Source organism: Ptiloglossa arizonensis, chromosome 5, assembly GCF_051014685.1.
Source record: "Ptiloglossa arizonensis isolate GNS036 chromosome 5, iyPtiAriz1_principal, whole genome shotgun sequence".
Taxonomy (NCBI): domain Eukaryota; kingdom Metazoa; phylum Arthropoda; class Insecta; order Hymenoptera; family Colletidae; genus Ptiloglossa; species Ptiloglossa arizonensis.
In genome coordinates, this window is record NC_135052.1 from 449,712 (window position 1) to 469,357 (window position 19,646).

A 19,646-nucleotide genomic window follows, 5' to 3' on the forward strand; every position below is an offset into this window, starting at 1 on the left:
CGCTGGCTCCCGTCATCGATTCTCGTGGTCGTGTCGGTCGGACAGAGCGTACCGTAAAAAATCGTGCACGCGAAACTTCGACGTTGTTCCCCTTTCACCGACACGGTGCGTCTATCATCGACGAAGAGAGCGAAAGAGAGAGAGAGAGAAAGAGAGGAGGAGAGTGTGCGAGAGAGAAAGACACGGAGGAAAGAGGGAATCGACGGTGACGAGGGGAACGAGAACTACGAAAACGACGCAGACGACGCAGACGACGACGACAACGACGACGACGACGACGACGACGACGACGACAACGACATCGACATCGACGACGACGACAACGACGACGACGACGACGACGACGACGACGACGACAACGACGGGTCGCCGTGGTTTCGCGAGGCGAGGCCGGCCGAACCGGTGCGAGAATCCGTGATCGTTCTCCATCGCATTGCGTGGTGCATGTTCGAGATACAGTCGGAGCAGCGGCCGTGGAAAAGCGACGACGTTACAGAGATTTGATTGAAAAAGCAGTGACGTGTGCTACACGTGTATACCTTGTGCAAGTGTTTCGATCGGGCCTGCCGCGTTAGAAAGGACCGCCGTGTCACTCGCAGACCACCGGGATTTCACGGTGTATACCTCGTCGTTATGTGAGTACAAGCATTTCTCTTTTTCTTTCTCCGCGGTGACGGTTTTCGTTCGACCGCGGGCCTTTTCCCATCGTGTTGTTTTCCCGCGGAACGACCGCTGATCGCCCGCTTTATGGGACACAGTTTTGTTTACATCTGTCGCGGGGCAAAGTGTGAGGTAGGTTCGTGAACGAATGTGCGCGCGAGGTCGGATCGAGATCCGGGAGTGGGTCGACCATGGAGCTGGATAAAATTTCGAGGGAAAAGCAATTTCGAAATGCTACTTTACGCGGCGACGCTCGCGCGAATGCAAATAGAATAACGTCTAGGACGTGAAATAGTGTTATTCGAGTGGCGAACAGGTGCAACGAAAATAGTCTGTTTGGAATCTCGGGTACTTGGAACGTTTTGACACTTTTTACGACGATGAAAATAACGCGGGTAAAATACGAGAGGGAAATAACGACGCGGTCGGATCATTTTTTGTTTACATTTCACCGATTCTTCGGGATCATTTTCGGAAGCTGAAGAGTGTTTTGCATTTTTTCACGTATTCTCGGAGCACGTTGCCTCGAAATGCGACAAAGCGGGATTTCGGCTCGGGTCCTTGACGTCTTCTTTGGTTCGTAACGTGGAACAACACATTGTTCGAGTTTGCGATACGCGGTATACGCAAACCGAAGTAAAATATTCCGGCCAACCGAGCGAGACCTTTTTTTCAGATTTTCATATTGTATTCTACGTACTATTTTATTTGCATTTTTCATGCATTTATTTCGAATAATAATTACACTCGTGTACATATACAGCGATGTAAACGAAATAATGTTTCACTCGGATCGTAATGGGTCAGACTCGCGAGTAACATAACCTATTTATCGTTTTGTATTCTAAAGGAATATTTTGTACAGTTCGATGAAGTACACACGCTTCCACGGTGTTCCCGTTGAATTTATACGGCGAACTTCGAATATTACGTTTTCATAGTTTCCGATAATTCTTTTCGTCGAATAGATGTAACGCAGTACAGTGACTCGCGACACTGACTTGGTCAATATACAACGCTAGTCAATGGTATCGGAGTCGACTTAGCAGTTACGGAAATGTAACAGTAAAATCCAGATTCCGATTCACTTTCGTAATAAACCGTAAACGTGATAAATATTACTCGCGTAAAACTATCACGAGCCTACCTCGGACCACGATTAATAGCGGAAAACGTGTTGGAAATAGAATACGTTCTAAAAATATCCGTTCCGTCCAATCTAGGCCCGCGATTGGTTCGCAAGCGACTATGACAACGACCATAGACGAAATAATTTCAATGCAACGTACGCGAAGATGTCTCGCGTTATTCGTATCCGATCGAAAGTATATAGTGACGTACGTGTTGTGCTCTGGGTCAAAATTTACGAACATTCGACGTCGTATTTTCGACGTTTTATCAATCGAACGTAAATATTCGGTGTAGATTTCTATCGGAGGTTCGAGTCGGTGTGAGTTCTGTATCGCCATACTTTCGTACACTTTCATAATGAGTCGTAAACTTGATAAATATTCGTCGAGTAAATATATCGGAAGCCTATCTCGTCTACCATTAATAGCGGGAAACGAATCAGGAATAGAATACGTTCTAAAAATATCTGTTTCGTCCAAATTAGACGCGCGATAGGTTCGCGAGTGACCATGACAACGTCCATAAACAATGTAAATTCCTCGCAGCGTAGTTTCGAACGGCCGTTACTCGGTTTCGTGATCGAAACTCTCGGTCGACAGTGTGTCACATATTTGAACTCGAGTCACCCTGGCGTGTTTTTTTGCCGTGGTCAGTGCCTTCGTGTTTACTCGGAGGTAGTTGGAGTGTAAACAAGACGAGATTCGAGCCTCGAGCCACGAGTAGCCTTTGCTCGTGTCGCGGTCCCGATGTTTCGTAGCGATTTCCTTCTTTTTTTTCATTCGAAACCAATCTCTCCGGAGACTCGGAGAGAAAGGGAGTGATAACGGGCACAAAAACAGCGGTATTCGTACAATGAGCTCGTCGTCGTTGGGGCTACGTGACGACTTGTCGCCGTGGAAGTGTCCCTCGCAACGAGTCTGTTCTTATTACAAATTCAAATTTAACGATTGGCCGCAGCCACTTGGAAATTTAAATCTTTAGATATCGTTGCTGATTGAAACGAATCCAACCAAGTTCGAGATTGAAAACGGTGGTTTGACGTTTGCCCGGATAAATCTCCCGGTTGGATCGAAGTGTACCGCCGAGGAAAATTTTGCCGAGTTGATATTTTCCTTATTTTCTTTTTTTTTACGAGTTTACGGAAAGAGCGGGGGGATTTGAATCGTTCAAGTTTCGTTGGATTATTCAACGTTCGGCGGTTTCGTTCGCGTTTACGACGTTCGGTCGCGACATTTCGAGATATTTATCGTTAACAAAAAGCGTTACACGGTTACACCGTTTACCGTTACAAGATATCAGCATCGATAGGAAATACGCGAAACTGACCTTTCGCAACGAAGCGAACCCTTTTCTCGTCCGAGAAAAATTAAATACCATTTTCTACGGACCGCTGTTTTTAGAACCGATAGTAGAGGCACGAATTAACGTTACCAACTACCGAACCTAACCTCCTCCGACGCACGAGTACTCTCGAATCGAGTTTTTACGGTGCGTACGGAACGAAGTATGATTTTTTACGAAGACGATTGTTCGATAAGTCGTCGTTAAAGGTTCGATTGTTCTATCCGTTAAATCCGATCGTCGAATAGAAGGTTTCGGGCGGGAAAAAAAGCGAGGGAAACGATTGTTTCCACTGCACTCGTGGGGTCTCTGGCGTCTCGCGGATATAGCGAGCTACGAGTTTTTTTTTTCTTTTCTCTCTCTCTCTCTCTCTCTCTTTGCGTATTTCTTTTTAAACGTTCGAGTGAGTTGTGGCGTCGGTCGAGCCGCCGTCGCAGTTTTATCCGATGTAACGTCGATAGCGCTCGATAAGGAGGCACGGCCACGGAGAGCGTACGATTCTTCGGAGACCGATAAGAGCGTGCATTATCACGGTGCACATCCACGGCCTCCAATGTCGTCGTCGCGCTACGAGAATGGGCCGAAGATAAGCACCTGTCGCTCGCGTTTTACCCGCGGTGGCTGCCTTTGGGTACAAGAACAGAGCCGCGGTTACGTAAGTCCCGACGCCGTCTTAAAAAACTGCCTTTAGCGTTCCCAATTTCGACACCGTGACCGTTGCAACTTTTATTCCTTTTCTTCTCTTCGTTTCTTTCGTCGGCGAATATTCAAAGGCTTTTTTCACCGAGCAGACACAGACAGTATCCTCGATTATTGATGTCGATCGGCCGCAGATGTCTTCCCGTATTAAAACTCACGCGCTTCGTCGACGCGCGGATGGAATTTTTTTTTTTTTTTTTTTACAAAAATTTCCAACAACTCGCCGCGACTTTTTAAATTTATTTATCAAATTGAATTATTTATTATCGTTTTTTTTTGTTTTCGATTTTTTTTTTTTTTTTTAGAAATACTCGTTAGGGAAATCTTCTTCTTGGAATTCGGGTACACGATCGTTATTCAGGATCTTTTTACAATCGACTCGACGGAGTTTGTCGCAAGGTTGAGAAACTTGTAACGAAAGGATTTTCGCTTGTTTCACTTTCTAAAATATCGTTACTGTTCCTCGTAACCGTGTCTCGACCGAGGCCAAGAGATTCCACGAGGTAAAAAAGTTTGTTCTTCGTTTGGCGATGATCGTGGAGGCGGTCGTTTCCAAAGTGACGCGGTTCAGGATCGACTAGCATCCGATAAAGTAATTCGATCGACAACGCAGTAATTGTACGATGAAGATTTGTAACAACGAAAGAATTTCTCGGGCCATTTTCTCGGAAAAAAGTAGCAAGTCGGAAGGTTGCGCGGCGATATTTCAAAGTCGAGCAATGTTTGTTCAACTCGTAACTAGGTCAGGTCTGGCTCAATGCGGTTTCACGAAACGCGAAATCGTAAATGTAAATGAAATCGGAATAATCGTCCACGAAGTGGAAAGGCCGTCGTCTTATTACGTTTTATGTATCTGGAGCACTGGAAACCTAATTTTGTTTTTTTTTTTTTCGTACTTAATCGTATTCCGCATTCTGAGAAACAATCTTTACCTTTTCAATGATAATTGTAGGTCAATGAATTACTTATCGATCGTTTAATATTTGTAACGCGCAACCTTCCGAGGTTACATTAATCGTACGATCGTCGTTTCATGTTAAATCCCAACGACCATCGCAAACGAATTATTCCTTCGTAATTATTCGTCTCTGATATTATATAGCCTTTGAAACTCATTTCGTCTTGGTGCATCGACGCGAATAAACAATACGCTTCGTTAATTTCAAAGAGAATCCAACCGAGGAGCACGTCAAGCGACGAGTGCTCTTATTCGTCCATATTTTTTCGAATTATCAGCATTCGCGTCTCCACCTATTAACGCTCGTTTCTTTTTCTCTTTCGCGGCACGCAACTGAGTATACAAACACGGAAAACATTCAATCGACGGTATTTGTTCTTAACGTAGAAAGGAGGAAAGAGAGAGGAAAAAAAGGAAGGAAAAAAAAAAAAGAAATACTGTAATGGAGAATGTGACATTTGTCAAAGAAGTATCGTCGTTCCTCGTTCTATGCATCGAAACCGGTTCTGCTCGCTGCGCATGCGCCCGCGCGTGCGCAGTGGAATCGGATTACAGTGCAGCGGCAATCATGTTAAATAACAGAAGCAACGACCCATCTCCAGGAATATACGAGCGAACCACGATGTACGCCCGTTATTCCATGGAGTAAAACGAGAGGGCCGTTGTCGGAAGACAACGATGACCCGGTGACCCGTCATTATCTAACCGACAGCGGGACTTTTCTTTCGTGTTTTTACTTTTCCGCTGGAATCGATAGCCGCCTCGATTTCGAGTTCGTCGCGCGATTCACGCTGCTTGACCGACCGGAGTCGTCAGGTTCCCTATGTTACCGACCCCGCTGCTTATTGGCTGAATCCGTGCATGGTATTCCTTATTCCCCTTCCGGGACGAGGAAACCCTTCTCGTACAGAATGCATTTTTAACCAGGCCACCGAGGCATTTGCGAGCAGATCTTTGCCGAAGGGATTACACCTCGTTCGTCGGGATCCTTTTAAAACGCGACGTTCGTCTTGCTCCCGCATACAGCGTCGGAAACATCGCCCGTTAAATCACGGTTTCACGGACCCGGTGAATTCTAGATGGAAAATATCGAAGCCGAAGAAAGATTCATGGGCTACTTCGCGGGTTAATTGCGTCGAGCGGTACGGACCTACCGCGAGTTATTTACTCTCGCGGGACAAGGTTAGACGATCGCGGACGCGCGATACGGTAAAAGTTATAGGTTAGGTTCGTAACAATACGCAGCTGCTCGTTCTCTCTTTCAGACTTTCATCGAACTTACGATGACGTTACTTCTATACCCGTGGAAGGTTAACGCATCCATGGTCGAACCGTCGTTACGGTGTAATCTTATAATTATAATTATCTTTCGAACGAGCGAGTAATAGACCGTGGATATCGGTTTCTGATAAGGAAAAAGAACACTGCGACTCGTGCCGTGCATCGATGCTTTTACGCCCTACTGTTTTCACGTCCCGTTTCAAAACGCGTACGAAAACCCCGGAAAGTTAAAACTCGCTCGTGAAAATATTCACAGCGTGTACGGGGCGGAAAGAAAATTTCTCGTTTCCGCAAGAAGTCTCCGGGGCTTGTTTGAACAGAGCCAACTGATTGTTTTTACTGTCCGCGTAGCCAGCGCGGACGCGTTCGCGCTCGCGCTCGCGCACGCTCGTGTAAATTTAAATCGTCGGTTGCAACATCGTCTCTCACGGCCGGGTCAACGGTACACTCATTTCGCAGGCGAAACGCAGCGAAATGTCGCGAGTCCGTCCGATTTCCCTCTCGATCCGCGCGGCCCATTGTTTTCGTCGAGGCTTATCGGGATGAACGCGCGACACGATAAAATTGAATGTTCGGCGGCCTGACCCGGTGCTCGGTGTACTGAGCGAACGGAAAGCATCGGCTCGCCCGAGATGCACCCGCGGCGCATACCGATTGCGTCACCCACGAAAAATAGGCGCGCGTCCCAATTTCACGAGTGTTTTGACCGACAGCTTCTCGGTGAAACGTCCAGTCTCCCGGTTACGAGAGATTACGATATTCCACGACAGGTTGCACGGTCGTTCGACCGTTTTCAGCGCGAGTTCCACCAGCCGCTCGGGGAACGCTCGAGCGACGATGCTCGCGCCAAATTCGAGACGGGGCATCCCCTCTGACGCGAATTCTGATGTACGAAACAACGCGCACTGGGTCATACTTCCCGAAACCAGTAACGGGCCCAGTACCACCGAGCAAACCGGCATGCTTGACCCTGGTTACTTGCTCGTTATTTTTCCTTTCGTATTTTATCAAAAATAATTAAACACAATTATGTTACACCAGTCGAGGCGTTCACTTTTCGTTCAACGTATTGGGTTGTTCGGAAAGTCATTTCGTTTCCCAAAATGGAGAATATATAATTTAATGAAATGTTTATACGCTCTAAAAAAATCATGTTTTATTTTCAGCAAAAAAAAAACGAAACTACTTTCCGAACAATCCAATACTTTTAAAAATATTCGTGCACGCGTTTATTTTATAAAAATGATTAAACACAATTATGTTACACCAGTCGAGGTATCCATCTTTTGTTTAACGAACTTTTAAAAGTATTCGTGCACGTATTTATTTTATAACAAATAATTAAACATAATTATGTTATATCAATCAAGGTATCCATTTTTTGTTTAACGAACTTTTAAAAGTATTCGTGCACGCTTTTATTTTATACAAAATAATTAAATATAATTATGTTACATCAATCGAGGTATCTATTTTTTGTTTAACGTACTTTTAAAAGTATTCGTGCACGTATTTATTTTATAACGAATAATTAAATATAATTATATTACACCAGTCGAGGTATCCATTTTTTGTTTAATGTACTTTTAAAAGTATTCGTGCACGCTTTTATTTTACACAAAATAATTAAACATAATTATATTACATCAATCGAGGTATCCATTTTTTGTTTAACGAACTTTTAAAAGTATTCGTGCACGTATTTATTTTATAACGAATAATTAAATATAATTATATTACACCAGTCGAGGTATCCATTTTTTGTTTAACGTACCTTTTTGAAGTATTCGTGCAGTTAGTTAAAATTAGACACTATATCGATGCAATTCAGTCGTAAAATGCAGTTTCGTAAAAAATATAGGTTTTTATAGTACGTTGATCGTATAGTGGCCAATAACTGAACATTTTTTGATTATGTTAGCTCGGTAATACACAGAGGTACTATTCGATATTTGGTTTATTAACAATGGATATTTCGAACACGAGTAAAATTACCGAGAAAAGTAATGCATTACGCGTATAAAGTAATACGTGTAAATGAAGCGCGGGAAAAGCGTAAATTACAATTTAAACTTAATTGAGCTTTAATTAAGGAGAAACTAGTAGAATACTAAAATATTCGGTATAATTATCACAGAAAGGTGTGTGTAAAAAGAAACCTATCTAAATAAATCGGTTAAAGTGCGTGAAAATTGTCGAAATTATGCCATTCGGATATTTTATTAGACAAGGCATTTCAATCGAAATAGGCTATGTTAATTATCTCGTTGTTTTATGTTTAGTTCTCGGACACTCGGTGTGTTAGCTTCGTTTACAACCGTGTAATAAAACTGCTCGGATTTTATGCCAGCCGGAAAAAAAGATGTGCGAAAGAACGATAAGTTTATGGCCGAACGAAAGTCGGAGTCAAATAAAACTGGATCGAAAAATTTGGAAAATGTTTCTCGGTGAATTTGGCTACATAATCGAGAGAATTTTAGATGTTTGAAAGATATGAAAACTCGTGGAAAATTGATTTCATGTTCGAAGCTTTGATAGATATTATTGGGTAGTTTTCTTCATAATTTAATTTCCACTTACATTTATTCAGAGATCTCTAACTCGAATGATTCTCTCGTCTCATTGAATTAGAATTTTATCAATTAATTTCGGAATTAACGTCTGTCGAAAATAACGTTTGTACGGTCTTTATCTGATCGAAAATTCGTCCAAGGTCGTGCGTTACGAGTTTTCAAGGTCATCGAAATTAATTTGAACGGAATAACGATACGTTCATCGAACGATCTAACTCGCGGATGTATTAATTTTCAAACGACCTTGAACCACGATCGCTACTTATTTATGGGAAAAAGATGAATTTTTCTCCGGAACGTTTGCGCTATTTTTCGTCAGGTAAATTGTTTCTTTTCCCGAGGTTGATTAAAAAATCGAAATACGGTCGTACCGTGTCTGTAATTTGTAAGAATTGAACGCGACGTTGCACGATCGGTGTAAATATTTCGCAGCGATAAGAATTAATTTTCGTTCTGATGAAAAATTCGCGGTACGAGCGTAAACGCAACAGAAATTTCCCGATTGAAAATTTCATCGGAGGAATTCCCTGGAACGTAGAATTTTTCACAGCGTCGGGCCATCGAACCGATAAGGAGCAATTTTATCGTCACGGTGCATTTACTTCGAGCGTGTTTCCGCGCGTGGAAAGCTACGAAAGCGAGCGTTCGATAATATTCGAGATCCACGGGCAGTGTGCAAGCTTAATTATTCCGTACGCCGTGGCACAAACAAACTTTCTTTTATTGCGCTCTCTAAAACCGATCGCGAATTCAGGCCGTGTTTCTTTGACGTTTAACCCACTGACTCGACGAATCGGATCGACTCTTAAACAATTTTTCGTTTAAACGATCACCGTACCCGTCTCGGTCTACGCTCTGTTCGAACTCAAATAAACCAACCGGAGTGTGTATTTTTTTTTTTGTTCCGAACACTCGTGCGAACAAAAAAGTACAATTCGTTGTTTCGTTTGATCGTAAGAACAAGTTGGTCGTAACCGGTACTTATCGTTTCGAACGATACAGACGATCCTCTTCGTATTCATATGAACGCTTAAAAAATTCCCAAAGCTAATGTATACTCGCAATATCAATATTGAAATACTGTTAGCGAACAAATATTCGCGACGAAAGCTTCGCCGATTGTGATACCGAAATCGTTACGTATAAATTAATATTACGAAACTTGAAGGGGAATTAAAATATTTTCTCGATGTTATTTAAACGAATCGATTAACAACAGACGGTACAATCAATGTGTTATCACGATTGGTAATATTTATAAACAAGATATATATATATGAAATTGAAAATTAATACATCCGCGAGTTAGATTGTTCGACGAACGTATTGTTATTCTGTTCAAATTAATTTCGATGTGTGAAAACAGTCGAAGTAAAAAATTTGGATAAATAATGGATTTATCGTTTATTTCGTCTTACATGAATCTGGTACGTTATAATTATTAAATATTTCTTGATTACTGATACACGTGCAATGTAGTTCGGTAATGTTTCATTTTCGAAATTTACAATCTGTCACGTACTTTGTCAACGCTAGTGGACAATCGATCGATAGCGATATATTTAATCTACGTCGGACAGCGCAACGGTGTTCAATATAAAGTGACGAGGATTGCAAAATTGATGCGGTTAAGTTTAACCCCCGAGGTATTGGGCTAATATATTGCCTCGTTTAATTTTGGTAAATATATTTCAAATTCGCGCTATTCCGTCGCACGAGATAATATCGGTCGATAATTCTGCCATTTTTTATCACAAGAAACGACTTAAGTCGATTTCCATTGTAAAACAATAAAATGGAGTTTAACAAAATATATAAAATACATATTTCAAGATATCGTGGGTTGTTTACTGCACCCGATATACCGTAAAGTAAAATTTCAACGATGCGTCCAACTACCAATATTATTTTAAAACACCTTTTATTTTCGTCCATGGTTTTCACTACCCGAAACTGTTATTTAAGAAAAATGTTCCTTCTTCGTTAAATGCAAGAAAATTTAACACCGAGATAATCCGAATACTCGGATACAAGGTAATCGAAATACACTGAACATTGTACAAAGTTTTCCCGTGAACTGCAACCTACAAACACCATTTCCATTTCATAGAACAACCCTTTATGAATTCCTTGTCAATTGCATCGACGTAAACTATTCTACGTCGTATTTTACTACTGCATTAAGTTTCACGTTCGCTATCGATTCCGTAGTTTTCAATTACACTTACGCTTGGAAAACTATATTATTTTCACATTTCGAACTCCGACACCGAACGATACAATTACCGAATTTGTGTCACGCGTTTGTGATTATTCGCGTATTTCGATCGAATTGATTTTTCTTTTCGACGAGCGATCACTCTGCGAAATGAAGCGGCAAGTTTCGTTGGTAGATCGCGCGAAATTCCGGCGAACGACGCGAATAAGTTTGTCAATTACACTTACGCTTGGAAAACTATATTATTAGGGGGACCGGAAAGTAATGTCGTTTCCTTACATTAAATTCAAACACATAAATTTTTAACGAGTTTTTATTTTTAATCAATGATATAATCACCCTCATTATCAACAACCTTTTGCCATCTAGTGTGCAAATTTTCAATGCCGGATCGATAAGAATCAATTGGTTTTTGAGCAAAATATACAGAGATGGCATTTTGAATATCATCCAAATTTGCAAATCTTTTGCCACTTAGAAAGTGTTGAAGCGATCGGAATAAATGGAAATCCGATGGTGCAACATCGGGCGAGTATGGTGGGTGAGGCAGTACCTCCCACCCCAATTCATTAATTTTTGCCAAGGTTCGTCTTGCGCAGTGCGGTCTTGCATTATCGTGTTGCAGAATAACGCCTTTTCTGTTGACAATCGCTGGCCACTTTTCAATTAAAGATTTATTTACACGATCTAATTGTTCACAGTAAAGGTCTGCATTCACAGTCTGTCCAGGTTTCAGCACTTCAAAATGAACAACGCCGCGAATACTCCACCAAACACACAAAAGGGCCTTTTTGGGGTGTAAACCTGGCTTAGCAGTACTTTGTGGCGATTCATTTGGAGAGAGCCACTGCCTTTTGCGTTTTGGATTATCATAAAGAACCCACTTTTCATCTCCGGTGATCAAGCGATCAAAAAACGCTTCTGTATTGTGCCGTTGAAGCAATAAGTTGCATGTGGTGGATCGGTTAGCCTTGTTCTCTTCGGACAGATTATGCGGGACCCAAATACCTGCTCTGCTTACTTTCCCAATCTGCTGCAAATGTTCTTGGATGGTCGACCAAGGTTCGTTAAGACTGTTTGACAATTCCTCGATTGTCTGACACGGATTTGCTTCCACTTCCGCACTTAACACGTCATTGTCTAACGTTGTTGGTCTTCCTGATCGATACGAGTCGGAAAGATCAAAATTACCGGATTTGAACTTGGAAAACCACCTTTGGCATTTACGAACGTCTAATGCATTTGGATAAACATCGCAAATGTTTTTGGTAGCAACTGTTGCGTTACTACCCTTGCGAAACTCAAAAAGCATTCAATGCCGGATATGTACCTCTTCTGGTATTTGGCTGGCCATTTCATCCAAAATTGTAAAGAAAAATTTTAAATTTAATTATTTACAACTAAACAAGTCACTATAACCTCAGAATGTCTTTGCTACGACTTTAATGTACACAATGAGCTGACAAATGACAATCAAATAGTGACATGCGCAGAAACGACATTACTTTCCGGTCCACCTAATATTTTCACATTTCGAACTCCGACACCGAACGATACAATTACCGAATTTGTGTCACGCGTTTGTGATTATTCGCGTATATCGATCGAATTGATTTTTCTTTTCGACGAGCGATCACTCTGCGAAATGAAGCGGCAAGTTTCGTTGGTAGATCGCGCGAAATTCCGGCGAACGACGCGAATAAGTTTGCCGGTCGTGTGCGCGCTGTAATTTTCGTCGTTGTTTGCGTAACGATGAAACGAAACGTTCGAAGGTGGCCCCGAGTGTGTTTCGAAAAAGCGATCCCGTGGCTCGAGCATTAAATTTCTCCGCGTTACGACGTCTGTCGGGCTTAAACGAAACAGTGTCTCTCGATCGGTTTTATCGTCGAGCGACAAAGAACAGGATTTCGCCGCGAAACAGCGACTGGTAGAAGCAGTGACGATTCGACGGACGAGCACTTTTAACGAGGTCTCGATCGCGCACACGCTAATGTCACGGGACCGTATCGGAGCGACGAATAAAAATATAAACACAAGAAACTCTTTCACTCACGCACTAAAATGCACGGGATCGCAACAGAATCACTTAGGTGAAGCAGCTTAACTAAGTCTTTACTTCGTAAAGTAATTTAATAGATAGCGAAATTCACGGTTTTAGCTGAATATCTCCGTAGAGTATGCGACTAACGAAAGTGACTGTTTAACGTGATAGTTCCGTAGAAACGTATAATGGCGAACCAGCGTAATAATGAAAAGGTGCGTAGCGGGTGACGGTCAAAGATTCACACTCGAGTAAGGTTGAACAATCAATGCTAATTTATTCAGAGGGCAGCGGCTTATATACATGATTTTTGGTTATCGGTGATCTTGGTGTTTGGGTTTCGTGGCGGTCTTATCGGCGTGCTAGGTGGTCCTCACACTAACATCAAAATTACCAGAGGGATCAATTTTAATTTCTTTTTAGAACTTATTTTCAAAATTACTTAATCATTAACGGTCCCCTCGCTCGCGATGGCCGGTGAGAAATATCCAGACGGAGAATTAATTGTATTTATAAATTAATTCGTCTCTTTTCCTTCTAATTTCGACGAGTAACAATATTCTTAGACCGTATCGAATTGTATCGTCGTTCGCGTAGGTCAGAATGAAAATAACTGGATTTTCGAAGAAATGAATTCTACTCGATCGAAATATGCATTGCATCGATGCAATGCATCGACTGCACCGTGTCTTGCTTTTAAATTGATGGGAAAACGTATTTGCAATTCCTTCGTCGGTACCGTATTGTTTTCTTCCGTGGAAAATATAAATAACAACGAAAACAATTTCGAGTAATCCAATGAAAAGCGCGCAATATCTTTATGAATACTGAACAGCGCAACGAACATACTTTACGTCTACTTGATTAATCGCGGTCGACATTCAACCGGCAATTTCGTGCGGTACAATTCAATAGGTCGTTCAAAGTGAATATTTTGCGGTTAGTCAACGAAACGCAGACAGTGTCAAATAATATCAAACGATACTCTTTAGGTGTCGGTAGGCAGTGGAAGCTCTAGGTTGATTTTAATTAGCGCTAAGCACGATGAGTATTAACTCCTGTGTGTTAAACGCGAAATTATCTCGTGAAGTTAACTCTTTGGATGACGCGTAACGTGATTTTAATAGAACATGATACAGCGAATACGCGCTTTCACGGCCAAATTGACATAAATTCACCAAAATTGAGAACGGGATATTTTTTGTTCCGTTCGAATCAAAGATCCATACTTCGGGGTGCGATCATACGGATCCAATCGCCAGATAGTGCGGTTTAACGATTATTAAAATGCCGATAAACTAAATTTCGTTCGAAGATCGATCGTTTTGTTCGAGTTCTCGGTTCGTGTAACAAGAATGATCGCGCGTTGCTTCTAAACCGTATAACGAATGCTAGGTCGAATTAAATGTGTCGTTAACCTCGTGTATGCGAAGGGTTCCTTTGTTTATAAATAAATAAATTAATAAACGAGCAAGCGAGTGGTGAACGAGTCGTAAATGAGCAGGCAATGAGCAGTAATTGAGTAGTAAATAAGTAGGAAAGGAGTAGTACATAAATAGCGAACGAATGATAAATGACCAGTAAATGTGAATTGTAATTTAATAGCAAATGGTCGGTAAAGGAATAGTCAGGGAGTTGTGAAGGAACAGTAAACAAACCGTTCGCGAGTGGTAAATGATTGGTTATCGAACACAAGTAAAAGAAAAACAAACCTAATTCGGATCAACCATCGCAATACCAGAGGTTCGAACGACCACGTCTGGGTCCAAACGGACCCGTAATTTGACCTGGCTTCCACGAATATTTCGAACAAAGATTCATTTCATCGTACCTTTCGTATGTTGGTTATATTGTCGCGTACACGGTATGGTAAGGCCTGTATAATTGTTTAAATACATATCGACATTTAAAAAGAAACATCTGATGCTGCGAATTACTCGTATTAATTTATTAAGAAACTGAATGTATCGAGTTTTCGACAATAAGAAAATTCGCCTTACGTTATGGATTAATTTCTAAGAAAAGTCGTGGATAAATTAGCGATACAAAAATCCTGTTTTTGTACATTTGTATTCTCGTGCAAGAACTTTGTTTCTACCTTCAAACCTACACTTACAAACTTTACAAACTGAACCACATCGGATTATTTATTTCCTCGTATCTGTCTCAATTTCCAAGGAAAGTAGTGGATAAATTAACGATACAAAAATCCTGTTTTTGTACATTTGTATTCTCGTGAAAAAACTTTGTTTCTACCTTCAAACCTACGCTTACAAACTTTACAAACTGAACTACATCGGATTATTTATTTCGTCGTGTCTATCTCAATTTCCAAGGAAAGTAGTGGATAAATTAACGATACAAAAATCCTGTTTTTGTACATTTGTATTCTCGTGAAAAAACTTTGTTTCTACCTTCAAACCTACGCTTACAAACTTTACAAACTGAACTACATCGGATTATTTATTTCGTCGTGTCTATCTCAATTTCCAAGGAAAGTAGTGGATAAATTAACGATACAAAAATCCTGTTTTTATACATTTGTATTCTCGTGAAAGAACTTTGTTTCTACCTTCAAACCTACGCTTACAAACTTTACAAACTGAACTACATCGGATTATTTATTTCCTCGTATCTGTCTCAATTTCCAAGGAAAGTAGTGGATAAATTAACGATACAAAAATCCTGTTTTTATACATTTTTATTCTCGTGCAAGAACTTTGTTTCTACCTTCAAACCTACGCTTACAAACTTTACAAACCGAACTACATCGGATTATTTATTTCGTCGTGTCTATCTCAATTTCCAAGGAAAGTAGTGGATAAATTAACGATACAAAAATCCTGTTTTTATACATTTTTATTCTCGTGCAAGAACTTTGTTTCTACCTTCAAACCTACGCTTACAAACTTTACAAACTGAACTACATCGGATTATTTATTTCGTCGTATCTGTCTCAATTTCCAAGGAAAGTAGTGGATAAATTAATGATCGAAAAAAAAAGTTCCTCTGGGTCCGAGAAGACCCAGACGTTGCAAGGCGAGGGTCGATCGGCTCGAGTAACCTGAGCGAACGAACTCGAAAGTGGATCGTGACAACGATCACGTGGATTTACACGAAAGAGGAAACGGTGCAAGGGCTGCACCGGCACGATGCAATGGAGATTGCAGAAACACTCGGTGGCCGCGGGATCGAATTTTCCGAGATTCAAGTTGGAGCGGCGCTGCAACACGGCAAGTGCACCGTATTCGAGAACGTTTGCGGCGAGAATGAGAAGGATGCGTCGAGCGAAGTATGATGAAAGGATGCTTCGAAAGAGCTCGTAAATGAGGGGGGAAATATGGGAAAAGTGGTAGAACGAGTCCGCTTTCAGATACCGAGGATTAAACTCTCTCTAGCGTGAAGAGTTTTCAGGGGAAAGGAACGAATTCTCGTATATGAATTTCATAGGCGAGACGCGTCCCGGTGTTACGCGGTTCACAGTTACGATGATTCTTTCTTCGTTGGACACTTCGGGATCGAAAACTCGAGGAGGAACGCTCGGGGTCAACAGTTCGAACGAGCATTCAGAATTTAGAAGATATTTCGTGTAGCCAGGAATAGAAATTCAAGGGACAGTCGGGGATCGAGAACTTGAAGCGGGCTAAATTTATCGAAATTTGGCGGATACTTGGCAACCGGAAGCCTGAATGGATATTCACGAACTAGGTATATTCGCGCGGTAAAAATTATTCAAGACCGTTCCGTATTTGGAAGACATCTTTCGTACTTCGAGGACGAGATCGAAACGATCCAAGTTGGCTGTTGAAAAACGTCCGACGTGAAAAAGCAAATAGTTATTGACGTTTGTTACAATTAGGCACATTCACGTGGTAAAAATTATCCAAGATCCTTCTGTTATTGGAAGACATCTTTCGTACTTCGAGGACAAGATCGAAACGATCCAAGTTGGCTGTTGTAAAACGTCCGACGTGAAAAAGCAAATAGTTATTGACCTTTGTTACAATTAGGCACATTCACGTGGTAAAAATTATCCAAGATCCTTCTGTTATTGGAAGACATCTTTCGTACTTCGAGGACAAGATCGAAACGATCCAAGTTGGCTGTTGTAAAACGTCCGACGTGAAAAAGCAAATAGTTATTGACCTTTGTTACAATTAGGCACATTCACGTGGTAAAAATTATCCAAGATCCTTCTGTTATTGGAAGACATCCTCCGTACTTCGAGGACGAGATCGAAACGATCCAATTTAGCTGTTGAAAAACGTCCGACGTGAAAAAGTAAATAGTTATCGACCTTTGTTACAATTAGGCACATTCACGTGGTAAAAATGATCCAAGATCCTTTTGTTATTGGAAGACATCCTTCGTACTTCGAGGACAAAATCGAAACGATCCAAGTTGGCTGTTGAAAAACATCCGGCGTGAAAAAATAAATAGTTATCGACCTATGTTACAATTAGGTACATTCACGTGGTAAAAATGATTGAAGACAGTTTCGTATTTGGAAGAGATCCTTCGTAGTTCGGGGACGAGATCGAAACGATCGAAACTGGCTGTTGAAAAACGTCCGACGTGAAAAAGCAGTTCGCTGTGATCGTCACTGTCGCGAGACCCTAGTTGTAATAAAGGTCAATAACTATTTGCCCGACGGGCTGCTTATGCAAGTGTCGGCTAGCTGCCAGGTATTTCTGGCTGACACGTTCGCTGGGGGTCACTAGATTAGCCGAATTGGCAGGAATTAGCATCGGTTTCCTTCTTTTCTCGACAAAAGTCATCCCTACCCTCCTCTATTCAATTAACTTTTCGCCAAAAGGACTGGGAGCAATGTAACATCCTCCGACGTTCAAAGAAGACAAGAGAAAGAGTATACACGGGTCAAAATAATTAGCCGATCGTCCGGTTAATTGACTTTATTGCTCAGCAAGGTTCCCACATACTACACGAGTTAGACATTGAGTAAAATATACTGTTTCTTTCGTCTCCGGTGTCCGAATTGTTCTCCGGTATTATCAGACTCGGAGACCTGCTCGCCTAATCAGTTTCGAGCAGCGTGTTAACAGATGTCAAGCACACGATGATCGTAGAATTTTCGTTTAAGCCATTTATTTGCATAACGATTCACGATCCGTGGCGTCGATTCCCACAGGTGTTACCGGGTCGTATATTTTATCAATCGGTTCTAATCGTAGACAATAATAATTAATCGTTGGTTCTAAAAATAGCCAGGTCGAAAGAAACATCGATGAAGAATGTTACTTGATTTTGAAACGGTACAGCGTTGCTCTGTCATCGACGAGAAAATTGCTTCGGAGACACGGATACAAATCTTGAATAATTATTAATTGTGCACTTTCGAGCATTTCGTTGCGCGTTGGTCGATTTATTTTAGATCCCTCCACTTTGTTGCACACGATGTTAATGTAGAATCGGACGGATGAAATTATAAAAATTATCGCAAGGTGATCGTGTTGCAACGATCGTGCGTAGAACGAACGTATCGGTGATACGCGTTGAAAAAAAGTATACGCAAAATAGGCTACGCGTAATTGATCAAAGTTGTTACGAATCTCGAGTAGTCGGGTAGACGAATGCGTTGTTGATGACAGAGACCGATGGTATCGTTACGCTCGAGATTAGAAATAAGACACCTAAACTTGACGTCTTCCAGACATTAATGAGATTTATCGACGACATTGTTACCTATCTTTTTGCGACTGGTTGCGTTAAAGGGGCGGTGATAAGTTTCGAGGATTTATGGCTGTTGATGAATTCAATGGGATATTCATTGGGCAGGATTCAGCGGTGTTTGCAGGAGAATTGATGCTCCATAGTCAAAGCGTGTCGAGTTTCTCGGTCAGCGTGAATGTCTTCATCGAGTTACCGGCTTGGCGCTAAACCAGGCTTCGGGACAGTTTTATTTACCAGTGTACAGTCCCTGAACGATTACCAATAGGAGAAGTCTTCGACGAACTTACGAACGTAATTGCATTCGTTTCATTTCTAGAGACTGTTCCTACTTTGCGACACGGTTTTCCTATTAGGTGTATTCCTTGGGGCATAATTTTTTAAGCAAGCATCCACACGACGAACGAAGTTCCAAAGTACCGGACCTACGGCGCGTAGACGCAACTGCCGACAAATAGTGTGTTATATTCACTCCACACTTGAGGTACAAGAGGCTCGAGTTCCATATTCATGCCATTCGTTGTATTCGAGTAATTGCGACGCGACGACAATGCCGCGAGCGAGAATTCTTTCTTCGGTTAAAAAGACGCAACCAGTCCATCGCGCTAAGGAGTTTCTGCAACTCTGTACAAACTGGTAGATCGATTGTTTAAAGTCGATTGTGACCGTGGACGAAAACCTTGGTCCTTTGTCGCGGTTTTCTTTCAAAACTGAGTCCACGGAAGTAACGTTGACGCGAGGGCTACAACGAGAAATTAAAAATCGGTCAATTTATGAAAATATCGGGCTGTTCGGAAAGTCTTTTCGTTTTCCAAAATGGAGAATGTACAATTTAGTAAAATGTTTGTACACTCTGAAAAAATCGTGTTTCATTTTCACCAGAAAAAAACGAAACTACTTTCCGAACAACCTAATAGTAACGACCCCGATTTTGAAAACCGACGAGAGCACAATTTCGGTGTATTTTAAGGAGAGTAATAAATTTTGAATACAATGTCGATTTGCTGCAACAATTTTGTTCGATTCTTCGAAGAAAAAAGATGAGAAATTTCTTTT

The 19,646-nt window shown here is 41.4% G+C and overlaps 1 protein-coding gene across 1 annotated transcript in view; it reads left to right on the forward strand.

Annotated features, from left to right (window-relative positions):
• Positions 1-2,643: 2,643 nt before the first annotated feature.
• Positions 2,644-19,646, forward strand: part of LOC143146967 (uncharacterized) — a 45,369-nt gene continuing 28,366 nt past the window's right edge. The window contains exons 1-3 of the mRNA XM_076311744.1: positions 2,644-2,706; positions 2,773-2,866; positions 3,570-3,787. Coding sequence (XP_076167859.1) covers positions 2,644-2,706; positions 2,773-2,866; positions 3,570-3,787 — 375 coding nt within the window. The remainder of the gene's footprint in view (positions 2,707-2,772; positions 2,867-3,569; positions 3,788-19,646) is intronic.